The following is a 13,999-nucleotide window of genomic DNA, read 5'->3' on the forward strand; positions in this document are numbered from 1 at the left end:
CTCTTCTGTTCGTTGCGTGCATAACAGAGTTAAACATGTGAATACATAATTATAAGTTTGTGAATGTTTAATTCATAATAAGTTGTGAATTTTAAGAGATGAGATTGTTTCATTTAATATTTTAAGTTTTGTTTCCCGTGGGAACATTGTCCCGTTGCACGTCTTTTTTTTACTTCCGGTATTTATTTTCCACCCTCCGCGGACTGGCCATCTGTAGAATCTGTAGAATCACAGAACAGCCGGTCGTCAAGGGCCGGCTCGATTCGCTGACGGCCGTCACCGCCCTTCATTTTTTATGTTTTTAAAAAGGCATCATTGAAGTTGCACCGACAGAGGTCCGCCGTTTCCACGCAGCGAGGCTCCCCCCCAGTTGACAGTTCGCTAGCACCCCAGCCCCCCCCCCCCTCTCTATTTGGACTGGTAGATCTCGGCAGACTGGCAACTTTAAAAGTAGCTCTTGGTTCAAAAAAGGTTGGGCACCCCTGCTCTACACTCTAAGTGATGATGTCACGTACTCTAGCCCTGAAGAGTCCCTCCCATAGACACCCATTATAAAATCGAAAACGGCCTGAAAATGTACCAAAACTTAAACGTTGATAAGTCAAAGACTGTAAAAGATAGATATCAAAATTCAAGTTTTATAGCTGAGGGTCTTGTGATCATTTTAAAGTTGGAATGAAGTCTCTAGCTGAAAGTATGTGGAAGGAGTAGCATTTGGCGCAAGGTGTAGGTAAAAGAGGATTTGAAGGTTCCTCCCATTGAGTTCCATGTTAAAAAAAGACTTTAAAAAGCTGAATATTTCAGAAAGTATAAAATATTTTGAAAAAGTTGAAAGTTTCCCATCATGTGCTGAAAAGGCTGAATAGTTTGATATTTGAATGGTTTCTGTAGCTGAAAGTATGCTGAAGTTATTGAGTGCCAAACTATTTGGTGAAATAATAAAGATTTGAAGAACTATAGTAAACAGCATTCGCACTAATAAGAAAGCAGCCAGTGTCACAGGCTGGGAGATGAGCTGATGTCCTGCACATCTATGGACATTTAAGTCTATATACTTAGAAAAGAAAGGCACTAACTACTAACTAACCCCAACATTCTCCTGTTATGGATCCCTACATTTCTGCCACCATATGTGAGTTTTCAAGTATTTGTTCTATTTTATCAAAAAAAATCAACTAAAACAAACTAGGACTGTCCCAAACAGTTAAAAGTTGTATCCGCAGGTCCTTCCTCCCTGCAGCGGTCAGGCTGTATAACCCCTATGGCCCAATACGTTAACACATATTTGCAATATGTTCCTAGCTAATATTATTATTTCTACTGGCTGCTACTTCTTCATTTGTCCATTCCAACAAGAATCTGTATGCTATAATGTACATATATATATATATATACAAAAATTGTACTACTGTTCTCTACCTGCCACCACACTTCATTCTATAATGTTACACTTATTTTATTTTATAAATACTGCTGCTACATACAGTATTTATTTGTAAATTGTAATGTTTTATTATTTTATTTTGAATACTATGTGCATGCCTTTTTATCTAGAAGTGTGTTATTTATTTTTTTCGTCTATCTATGCTGCTGTAACAATGTACTTTTTCCCTCTGTGGGACGAATAAAGAAATTCTGATAACACTGATTCTCAAATTCTTAATCAAACAAAGAAATGTTGTTTAAAGCAGGGGTTCCCAACCCCCGGTCCGCGGACCGGTACCGGGCCGCGGAGGTGTTACTGCCGGGCCGCGAAATAGCTGTGAGTTTATCGTAATATTTGCAGAATTATAAATATATAAAAATATTTTATCATAATATTTTTTTCAAAAAGTGTTTAATTTTCGCACATATGCCACCAGTCATATTATTTCATCCAGTAGCTAGTTAATCTTACACCAGAAAACCGTTGAAAATGGCTTTTATGATGTTCCGAGGGATTCGGCGGCTCAGCCTAAGGTCTCAGCCTCTTGTGCGCACGAGCATGTTACCGGTGCGCCAAGTAGGAAGAGGAGCGCACAGGAGACAACCGTTTGATTGCAGACTGTTATGTTTATGTGGGGAAATGGTGGTGCATACATTATTTGAGATATATTTCAAACTCGGACTTCATTTTAAGGTGGGCCAGGGGTGTAGAGGGAGCTATTTGTTTAAGCACCGGATTGGCAAAATAGGAGAGTAAACCAGTCTGCCTTGATCTATGAATTAATGACCGGGACTCTCACGGTATCTGCTGCCCGCAGCTGTTTTATAGAAGGAAACCCTCCTTCACTTCATGATTTGGCTGCAGCATCAGGAGGCAGCGGGACGTACTCGGTAAAGAGCTGTGCCTTTTTACGCACCGCCTTCGCTGTGTTTAACTTAATCAGAACAGTTTAAGAGTGACTGCAGGCTGCTACGTGTTAACCACACACACATCTACACACATCGAACTGCCCGATTACTCCCCCTTTTATTAGTTTTATGAAGGAGATGTCCAGTCAGTCACCAAGACGCATGTGTGTGTATGTGCTCTGCTCAGCTCAGCTATGTGTTCGGTGTGTTTGTGTCTGTCCGACACCGGCATATATGCGGCTGTTCCCAAAATAAATTAGTTTAATCTTAATCTCGATGTAGTGCTAAACTGTCGGGAGTGCACCGGAACGAACGACACTATCATAATATCTTCTGAAAATAAATGCCAGTGTCACACACACACACACACACACACACACACACACACACACACACACACACACACACACACACACACACACACACACACACACACGCACACACACACACACACACACACACACACACACACACACACACACACACACCCTGGCGACCGGACATCTCCTTCATAATGCACCTTCTCCTCGTTTTCCCAGCATTCACTGGATTAAAAAAAAACAACACCGGTTCTTTTTTAAACTTTGTTAATATGTTTTGGATGCATATTGTTCTAGTATTTGTTCAGGCTGTTACATACAATTAGCCTCTGTTGCTACCTGCTGGTGGTGAGTAAATATTAAAATCAGTTAAAATTGACAACCGGTCCGCGATTTTTTTTTAATGTATCTACCGGTCCTTGGCACAATAAAGGTTGGGAACCCCTGGTTTAAAGGACTTGAAATTTGGAGACAGAGCGTGAAAAGGCTATAGCTTCTATTCTGTTCTGATGACAAACAACTCTTCTGTCTTTGTTTCTTTGTTGTAGTAAGTCAAATATTATATAATAATAATATATTATATTTGTATAATTACAGATGCAGCTCTGGAAAAATGAAGAGACCACTGGTTCCATCCCCACTGCAGACACTTCACCCCAAATTGGTCCTTTGGGGATTGCCCATACTTAATGTATGCAAGTCACTTTGGATAAAAGCGTCTAACCAGTGTAATGTTATGTATTTGTGCACAGTACAGATATAAACGCTATTCTTTTTATACTATTTGTAGAATGAGATTCATAATGGTTGCTGCATAGGATTGTTTCAAAGATTTCCAATAACTCTGTTGTAAAGTCCAAAAAGTATTGAAATAACAACATTTATTTTCCTCTCCTGCTTGCCACACAAAGGGAGGCTATGTGTTGAACATTCTTATTCATTAAAATGTTTTCTTTTACTTTAAAATACTTTTAATCATTTTATTCAAATTGAAGATTGTGTTTGAAGAAGTTTTAATGTAATTGAAGGGTGATAACAGTAGATATTAAAGGGTTATTTTAAAACCTCAATATAGGCTTTAAATCACAAATACAATAATTGGTCCAGTGCTAACTATGAGCCATCATGTTTTGAATGTGATCTGCTTGATTGACTTCCTGTAGATACAGCGGTGTGCAGAATCTCTCACCTGGTCCTGTATGGACATGACGGGGTTGTTCTTGGTGGTGTTGATGTGCAGCACGTGGAAGCGGTTCTTCCCACACAGGTCGTAGGCGATGTTGGTGAAGGAGGTGCTGGCCGTCTTGGGCACTCTGTTGTAGATGATGACCATGTCGTCTTTTTCTGCCAGTGGGGGGGATTCCCTCCCCAAGTCTTCACTGTGTCGCTGCTCCACTTCTGCCAGCTGGTGTCTGGCAATGGTCCTTTCTGTACAGGGAAGTCACAAAAACTGAAATGAAGTACCATACTAGGGCTGGGCGATATTCAGAATATACTCAATGTATCACAGACTGTTTAACGAACGATGTATGAAAGGACTATGACGCAAAGAGTATAAATTCATGATGATTAAGCCGCCGGGCATGAGACTTGCTTTGGCGTTTTGCTCCTCCCAAAGCTCTCCCCATAATAATCATAATCATGATGCCTGTATCAGAATAATTGTGATTATAATTTTGACCATAACCGTGTGGGATAATGTGTATTCAGCTGGAACACATGTAGTTGCTTTTCACTTTTCTTTACCTAGATTGCAAGGAAATGGTCATTGAAAAACGCCACCTTGAAAAGTAATGGAAAGGTTTGGATATTTGAAAAGATGTGTATATCATGTGTTAATATTGTAAGATGTAAATGATTTCCAGTTTAATGTAACTATTATATAATTCCTTTATTTGATACAGATACACAGGAGTAGGGTCAGTCTGGAGCATCATAATTAGCCCTTAATGTCTTCATTTAATAATCTCATACTGGTGTGATAGCTATGGAAAGGGATTTAAAAATATTGCGATATAGCCTTTAATTATTGCAATATTATTTTTAGGCCATATCGCCCAGTCCTATTCCATACCATTACCATTAAAACTTCTACAATTCAAAACCATGGTAAAAACCCTTATTTATTGCATACTGGTTCATGATGTCCAGAAGTTAAACAGGTCGTAATTTCCCTTCTCATATTTATTTTACATTGCTTTGAAAACATCTTCCTCAAACAACTGTGATTATTGTATTTGTGTGCTGCTGTGGCTCATGGGGTAGATGAGTGTCTACCAATAAACTGGTCAGTGGTTCGATCCCTAGCCATGCAGTCAACATATCAAAGTGTCCAAGATACTTAATCCTAAATTGCTCTTATAGGCATATCTACAGTATGTAAGTGTATATAGGTCTCTTTGGATAGTGTCAGCTAAATAACTTGTAATTTAATGTAACTTTCTCGCCAAATTAAACTTCACAGGATTGAAATTGAAACCATCATGATAACGTTGTAATTTACAATTGCCCAATAGTAATTATCACTGAACTGAGCTTGAAGGCCCCACAATTGAACTCTATGGAACCCCTGTACCAGCTAACGTTAGCTAACTCTCCCCCTGCTGATTGCAACATGGATTTGTTGTTAACAATGTATCATCATCAGGGAAGAAATATGGTAGACAACACAATGACATACAATAATGAGTATACTGTATCCTAAACAAGCCGTCAAACTATTGTTATGGCAGAATGTTTATCACAGCGTATTTCTGGTATATTCATTAATGTCACATGGTATTAAGCAACAGTATAGTGGACGGTGTGGTGTTCATTTGGTTTGCTGGAAGGAGGCCCATCTATAGGCAACCAGCTGAAACTCTTCAGCAGCAGTTGTATACATTGGCATGTGTGGTAGCTGCTAAATAAGGTCATGAAATCTGGGATCATGTAGAACTCAGAGGATGCAACATGTATGACTGTATAAGGTTGGAACATGTCCAAGTTTAGGAGAACTGACAATGTGTGTGCGTTAAACATGATTAGGGAACATGTTCGTGTGTCATTTAGAAAACCTATATCTCCCCTGTGTTTTCTTGTGTTCGTGGGAGCATTTCTGCGATTGGTTGCTGTTGAAGCAAGGTAATGTTTCCCCATTGTTGTTTGGTGGTGCGCAACTAAATAATAATGATTAATCTCAGCTATATCTGTGTTTGTGTTTTATTGACTCCTCTCTGTTTCATTCTTTCCTGTTGTGTGAGTGCTGGATCTCCACTACACTATGATATTTAAAATGAATGATTATAACCTTTAAAAAGGACCAATATATAACATGTTCATTTGTGGCAAGTGTTTCTAACCTGAATCAATATGATGGGATTTAAATGAGCCAAAAGTCAGTTGATGCTTATTGTTATATTCATTTTAGCAGCACACACAGCAGATGACAGGCTACAAACACAACAATTAAATTAAAAGGTACATCTGTTGTGCGAATGAACAAGTAGTTGTAGAATTGAATCATAATTAAGAAATGCATCAAAGTCCTTCAAATACAATAACATAGAAACAAGTAATTAAGCTTTCAATTATAATATTGTGAGGAGACATAATTAAAAGAGCCCCCCCCCCCCTCCACTGCAATGTTAATTGAAGACAATTACTGAAAGGGCCTTGTGAGTGTCTGTTTGATCAGCTGTGTGGCTCTTTGTACTGACGGCCCTTCACTGTCTGACACTGATACCCCTTTCACACCAACGGTGTTTCAGGGCCGGTTCGGTGCTGGTGCTTGAAAAGCACCGGGTTTTCCTGTTCACACCGCAGCGGAGCAGCCTCTAAGCTCCGGAATCCGGTTCGTTTCGAGCACCAAAAAGTTGTCCGTCTAGAAGCAAGAACCGCATACGTCACGCTTACGTCGGAGGGGGGCGAGATTAACCTGAGCTAACACTTAAGGCGAGTACGGCAAATAAAAGTTGTAACAAGCAGTAGTGCTGAGCAAAGTGACTAGAACGCAACCACACACTTGTTAAAAAAAACACACTTTATAAAGTCAGGCAACACTAACCAGGCTTCGTGTGATTCTGTTTATTTGTACCTTACTTTGACCATCTGTTCGCTGTTATTGATCATTGTGGAGAGCAGGCAGACGTTTTGTTTGTTATTATAGCAGCTATCGGATGGAATCAATACATGGGCTGCACAGGTTGTCATGTCCGACTATCACAAGTAGAATCATAATGAAAAATACGTCGGTAAAAAGTGCCTGTAGAAAACTGCTTAGCAAGTAGTCAGTTTAGCTTCGGTTGCTATGCTAACATCACCCATGTTATACCAGAGAAACTTTCATAACAGCGTTGTGATGCCAAACAGCGTCAATTCAGACTGACACCAAACAGCGTCAATTCAGACTGACACACATTCACTTAAGGGGAACTGGGGATATGTATCAGCTGCTTGTGTGACAGTCAGACAGTGAATACTTTAGAGCCGTGTGAGCTAACCCGGAGCTAACGGGAGAATACACTCCCGTTGAAGAGCAGCCGGCCAGCACTGCAGCGGTCGGTAAATGCCGCTGAAACACATTAATAAACAATGAACCACGGCACTCTGGAGAAAAGTATAAGGTTGGAGAAGTCGTTATTTAATTTAATCTGGCTTCGTATGATTAAAAGCAACGCAGTCCCCGGCCCGTTGTTGTTGTGAAGTGAGCTCCGGCGTTGGGGAGAAACTCAGCGACGTAAACTGTGACGTCATGACGCAGCAGCGGCAGCACCAGTCGGGCTCTGAGCGGTGTGAAAAGAGCCGGCGCTAAACCGAAGAACCGGTTCTGAACCAGAAAAGCTCTAGCACGGAGCTTGAACCGGAGTTGCGTTGGTGTGAAAGGGGCATGAGAGGACAGAGGAGCCTCGTGACTGTCTGTTGTGATGCATTTGGCACTTCTTGAGGGCATTATAGAGAGGCGAAGTCCCTCCCTTTCCGGGGGAGCTCCATGGGACCTTATTTCGGAAAAAGTATGTATTGAAGTCAATGGCGAGAGAAAGATTATCTTTCGATCCTGTTTAAATTGTGCCATGAATTACACATATGATGTTTGCCAATTTAAAAGATAATTTTGCAAGTTAAAAAAATACAAATGTGTTGAAAACTGTGAAGTAACACTTTTTTTTGTGTGAAACCGCTCAATGAACTACATCTCCCGTCTCGCACCAAGATGGCCGTCACGTGTGCGCATTTTTCACTTCTTTCTTTCAGAATGAGACGAAAAGTATTAAAAGAGGTGAAAAAAAAGTCTGGGCATGTTGAGAGCTGGACATACACACAAGGGGAGTTAGTCGGTTCCGTAAGAGCCAGCATGCGGGACCGGGATTCTGGGATTTGTAGTCTTTCTAGTTGCGTATTTTTCATAGTCTTATATTTCAACAGTTTTACGACAAACTGTGACTTTTTTTACATGAAAATAATTTTTTAAGATTGACAAACATCATATGTGTAATTCGTGGCACAATTCAAACGGGATCGAAAGATAATCTTTCTCTCCCCATTGACTTCAAAACGTAATTTTTCCGAAATAAGGTCCCATGGGTCGGAAGTAGATGGGCGGGACTTTGCCTCTCTATACAGTAGTAGTCTAGTTGAACCCTGCATGGTGAACCCCGAAATGTTGAGTATAACAAAGCTTTATGTTAGAAATGTATAGTACGGGTCCCCAGCACATAGAAACTGCCGGATGCCAACTTGCATATGTTGGGCAATAGGCACAATTAGCATAAATTGTGTTCATTAGCATTAAATTGCATTATAGCCAATGTGGACAATAGTCTAAAAATGGCTTGGCCAATTTTGGGGGTTATTGATGATGTTGAATCAATTTATCACATTTTCAGGATCAATAACGGCAATTTTAACCAGAAAAGGACCATATTTGTACTCAGGGTGGGCTATATGGGAACCATACAATAACACAACTTATATTTTTATTCTATAGGTCTTCACTTACAGCCATTTGCTCTCAAAATTGAGTGCTCTATAAAGCTTTGTTGCTACCTGTGTTTCAAGATGAATAACAACATCATTTCATTTCATTTAATGGTTTGATTGCAGATTAAATGTTTAAAATACATGGCAGCATGTGGCTTCTCAAACTGTTTCTTTCTCAAATACCTGCAAAGCAAAATGGAGAAAAGAAAAAAAAATTACTGTCGTAGAAATACGTTTTAAAGTAAGTAGCTATATAAAGAGTATACAAAAGTAATTTTTGTTTGTTTGCTTAAAACACTTTATTTTGGTGTGAACTTTGCTTTCACCCAATTTTTCTAGATGTATCTCGACTCTTTGGACAATTACATTTTCGTCTACAACAATATTTAACAGCAGCACTTTAAATTAGATTGAGTTTATTGATCTCAATTGGGAACGTTGTTCGTCACATCAGCATGTAAACATGTGCAAATGAAAGAGTAGAAAATAAATAAACATAAAATAGAAACATCTCAAAATAGAAAATAAAACAGAACTAAAATTAAAATATATACATAGTGACAGTGAATATATATGAAGACGATCTATCAAGTATTCACCATGAAGGGCCAATTACAGCAAACAAGATGTAAAAGTATGATATTATTTACATTATTTGTGTAAGGAATAGCATATTCAATTAAAAGTAGAATATATACCCTGTGAAGACACTACAGATGGATGGAGAACATAAGCACAATAATACGGTAACAAAGTGAGCTAAGTCTTTGTTTTGGACTTACCGAGTCTGGCTCTGGACTCCTCCAGTTTCTGGATCTGGTTCTCTATGAGCAGCATCGCCACCGCAAATGCCAACACAGCCAGCAGCTGGAGCTTAGACGGCATCATGGTCCTTGAAAGCCCCATAAAACCACCAGAAGAACCATACCGCGAAAACGAGTAAACAATGAGAGTCTCAGATCCACTGCTAACGGCCAATAAAGCCCAGTAGTTACTATATTATGCTACAAAGCAACGTCGCTAATCCAAGCTAATTAATTTAGCTGTTATCTCCATTAGTTGATACTCGACAGCCGTCCCACGGGAATAATTAGCCAAACAAACTAACTAACATTAGCTAGCTTCCCCGCTAACGTTAACTGTCAATATAAAGCCACGTAAACAACATGCTAACGTGTTGTTTAAAAAACAAGACGGTAGTTTCTGCCCATGTTCTACTTCGGGTTTGTCTAGGTTTCTTTTAACTTCGCGGACAGTATGCTGAGTTCATGAGGCTCCATTTAACTGCGGCCGGGGTGGAGAGGAGACGGGGCTTGTTGCAGCAGGTAGCTCTTCTTCTTCGTGTTAACTGGAGCTCACAAACCAATGTTGGATGTGCGTACCGTCAGCTACTGGACCAGAGTGTGTACTACGGCAATACATGTTTAAACATGGAAGACAAAAACAACAAACACAATTTGAAACATAGCAGGTCTAGACTTAACCATGGTGTACACTGTAGGCTACACCTTCTATCCTCCCAGAAATATTGCATTGTTAGCTGTGTGTGTACTTGCTTTTTATTTCTGGCTTACTGCAGTATTTTAAGCTCCATTCCTCCCATGCTCACATCTCCATCTCTATATTTATTTAAATCTGCTTTTTGATGTATAGCCATTGGACTGTTATCCTAAAACTTTTACAGACATTCATTTTTTTTCCCATGTTGCAAAAAACTGATTTTAAGCAAGCATGTCGACATTATTTCACCGGGCATAAGTTCAGGTCTTCAAATGTAATAAATTGTAATTTAAAGTGGACCTATCATGCTATATTTTAATAATATAGTGTAGGACCATACCTATATAAGGCATATTTATACTTTTTTTTTTCAAAATACCAAACAGATCATGCATTTTAGCCATGCCTCATTTCACTCAATTTGAAAAATGTTAGCTCTGTTTTTGCAAGGGTTGATTCTGTGAGCAACAGCACCATCTAGAGGCCTGGCATATGTACTACAGCGTCTCCAGCGCTTTCGAACGGCAATGCCGTGGTTGTCTCCTCCTGATTGGTGGAGTTGGCCCAATAGCCGTAGCGCCACCGTCCTGACGTCAGGACAGTGTTCAAATCTGGATCAGTTTTTATCAGATCCGTTGCAGCCCCTTTTTTTGAGATTTGGGTATGGAGGAAAATAGAGAGGGTTGTGTTTTCTGACACTTGGTGAGTTCCCTGGAACACCGGGTACACATATTCATGTATAAAAGACGTACAAAAGTGCATTTTGCATGATAGGTCCCCTTTAAAGGGCCCATGTCATGGCCATTTCCACTGATCATAATTACATTGTTGAGGTATACTAAAATAGATTTATACTGTGCAATTTTCCAAACTCACATTGGTTTCGCATACAGCATCTCTGTCAAGCATGTGTATTCAGCAGTATTCACTTTCTCCACTAAACGACTCGTTGGAGCTCTTGCCCCCCCCTCCCTGTGAGCCTAGTGTGCTCCGATTGGTCAGCTCGGCCACTCTGTTCTGATTAGTCAACCACCAGAGAGGCTGCGCCCATGTCTAAACGGCTGCTCTCAGCCGAACATCAGTCTTATCATGGCGTATATTTTATATACATATATATATTTTTAACTGTTGTTATAGAAGAGTGTGACGGCCCCAGGGCCTTTGTCTTACGATGGGGTGGAGCTGAAGAGGCTAATCAGCGCGATCACGGACACCTGGCCGGAGCCGAGGTGCTAGCCAGCTGCCGGGAGTCACACGGCAGCCTCTCTCTCCCTCCAAGCAGCACAGCAATCCTCTTCCCTGACCACGTATCTCTGCATTTACCACAATAAATGTGCCGTGGTTTTGTAAACTCGTGTATGTCTCCTTGTCTTTCCGTTGTGGCCTTCCGAGTGTGGATCTATCTAATCAATCTAATGAACAGCTTGTCAGCTAATATGCTAACCTAGCTTTGTTTACCTTGGTAGCTAACGTTAACTCGGAGGAACGGCAACTATAATGTAGAGTAATAAAACTACTATGAACAAAAGCTAGTGGTTCATATTAGGCTAGCAATAACGTGTTTATAATTGCAATGTTATACGGGTAGTCTGCTACGTTCGGTCATACATTGTAACGGTCATGAATACATTGTTTTGCGCTAGCATACAGCTAGCCTCGTAGCTATACATGCAGTATATGTCCTGTCACAATGTACGGTAAATCACCCGGAGTATACTGTATGAGTATTCCGTGTGTGTGACTGCAGACATTCTCCTGCCATGACAAACATGTAAGGCCATCTGCTGACATTGTAGTTGATATATTTAAACGCTAGCAACGTAGCATCACAAAAATGTTTTTCCGACCAAAGCTAGCTCTAGCTCTAGCTCCGTGTGTTAGATCGGTTGCATACACGCTACGCCAGCTATAATGTAATTACGTTTCGCGACTGACCGCACGGCAAATCACCCGGAGTATACTGTCAATAGGTATTTTGTATGTGAATGCAGACATTCTCCTGCTATGAGATACATGTATGCAAGGCCATCTGCTGATATTAGAGTTGATATATGGAAACTCTAGCAACTTAGTTAGCACAGTTAGCACTGTGTCAATGGCTTAGCAGTCCAACACAGTTTACACATTTAAACAGTCTTGTTTGATAAATACACAAATAACAATGCAAACTTACAGGTTGTGTACCCGGATCTTCCCCTGCTCCAAACGGTCCAAACAAGCTGTGCATATCCGGCCTCAAACTGGGCAATGTTTTGGAAGCTTTCGTCTGTGAAATGCCGGTTCTTCGAACCTCTGGAGGAACACGCCGCTGCTGGTGTGGCCATAGCTCTTCGGGATTGGTCCATTTCGTTCCGGGTACCGCATGACATCAGGCGGTACCCGGAAGAATCAAATGGGCAGTGACGTATCTCCAACGAGGCGTTTTGGGGAGGTATTTTCTGTGTTAGAGTTTTACTCGCTACAGGGTGTACTTTCAGGGTTTTGACTCTGCACACCGTTTACATGCATAAAAACCTTCATAACACACAAGGGGACAGGTAATAACCGGAAAAGCATGACATGGGAGCTTTAAGGGTTGCCATTTGTATTGTATGATTGTACTGGCATTTATGTTGATGTATTTGCAGATTTGTCTGTGTCATAGAGACTAAAGGGTGATGCATGTCATTACCTACACAGCAACTACAGTATAGGTAGAAATGAGTTAAATCTGTCATGAAACATCTTACTTTAAGATTTTATTTTTGTTCATGGCCCCAGTTAAATAAATACTTAAAGGTGGGGTAGGTAAGTTTGAGAAACTGGCTCGAGATACACTTTTTGTTATATTCCATGGAATGCTCTTAACATCCCGATAGCAATGAATATCTTAAGTGCTTTGACAAAAAATCCATAAAAAAATGTCATCTGTGGAAGCCGTAAAGGCCCAGACACACCAGGCCGATATCGGCCGTCTTCGGTTGTCTGGCGACGAAGCGTGCCCTGTCGCCCAAAGTCAAATTTGGTGTGTCCCGAACGCTCGGCCGTGACACGCCTTATTTGGCCTTTCACGGTCGACACAAGCTATCGGGCCAAGAAACCACTCTGATCAGCTGTTCAGCTAGCAAATGAGAAGCGAAACGGAAGTGAGGGACGTAAACAAACGATTTAAGAAGGCACAGGACAGCAACCCCAGCAGGTGATACTTAAAGACATCAAACATAGCCCTTAAATGTCCTCTCTTACCTCCCACACATAGCAGGGACATCTCTGATATCGGCGGGAGCGTCCCCGGCTGTCCTCTGCTGAGAGCTCCGTGATTTGTTTGGTCAAGTCCGGTTTTTCATCTCATCGGTTTATTTGTCAGTATAAAGTTGCAGGATTAGTCTCAAGTACCTCAACATTGTCCTTAAGTACAGTGTCTAAGTAAATGAGATACTGTCTACTGCTGTTCATTTACCTATTGTGAGTCGCCTCGGATAAAAGCATCACATGGAAATGTAAATTTAGCAAGAAGTGGCCATTATTACATTACATACATTACTACATTGCTGACTCAATAAACTACACACCCGCCAGAACACTGCGATCATCAGATGCAGGTTTATTAACTGTGATGTTATAGTATGTCTGCACTTTATGTGCTCATTTCATCATTCATGTATTTTTATATTCTAAAACATGTTTTCGATGGACGAGAGTGATAATGGAACGCACACGCTATTTGTTGTTTGTTTATATCAGTCTGTTCTTCTTCTCTGTCTTCCGGTTGTTGCCTATTTTGAATGACGAATACACACTACCGCCGCCTGCTGGTAAGGAGAGTTATTGCCACTCACGCATGCGCAGTTCGTACGTGCTCGGCTGAAGTCTTTGCGGTGTGTTCCAGTGCGACACATGGCCAAGAC

General features: G+C 40.7%; 1 protein-coding gene across 1 annotated transcript in view; it reads right to left on the bottom strand.

The window, feature by feature from the left end:
* Positions 1 to 9,946, bottom strand: part of LOC117491031 (heparan sulfate 2-O-sulfotransferase 1-like) — a 34,475-nt gene extending 24,529 nt beyond the window's left edge. Inside the window, exons 1-2 of the mRNA XM_034140851.1 lie at positions 9,395 to 9,946; positions 3,844 to 4,082 (exon numbers count right to left, since the gene is read on the bottom strand). Of these exons, the coding sequence (XP_033996742.1) occupies positions 3,844 to 4,082; positions 9,395 to 9,518 (363 nt within the window). The 5' untranslated portion in view covers positions 9,519 to 9,946. The remainder of the gene's footprint in view (positions 1 to 3,843; positions 4,083 to 9,394) is intronic.
* Between the last annotated feature and the right edge of the window lie 4,053 nt (positions 9,947 to 13,999).

This window comes from Trematomus bernacchii, unplaced genomic scaffold (genome assembly GCF_902827165.1).
Source record: "Trematomus bernacchii unplaced genomic scaffold, fTreBer1.1, whole genome shotgun sequence".
Lineage (NCBI taxonomy): Eukaryota > Metazoa > Chordata > Actinopteri > Perciformes > Nototheniidae > Trematomus > Trematomus bernacchii.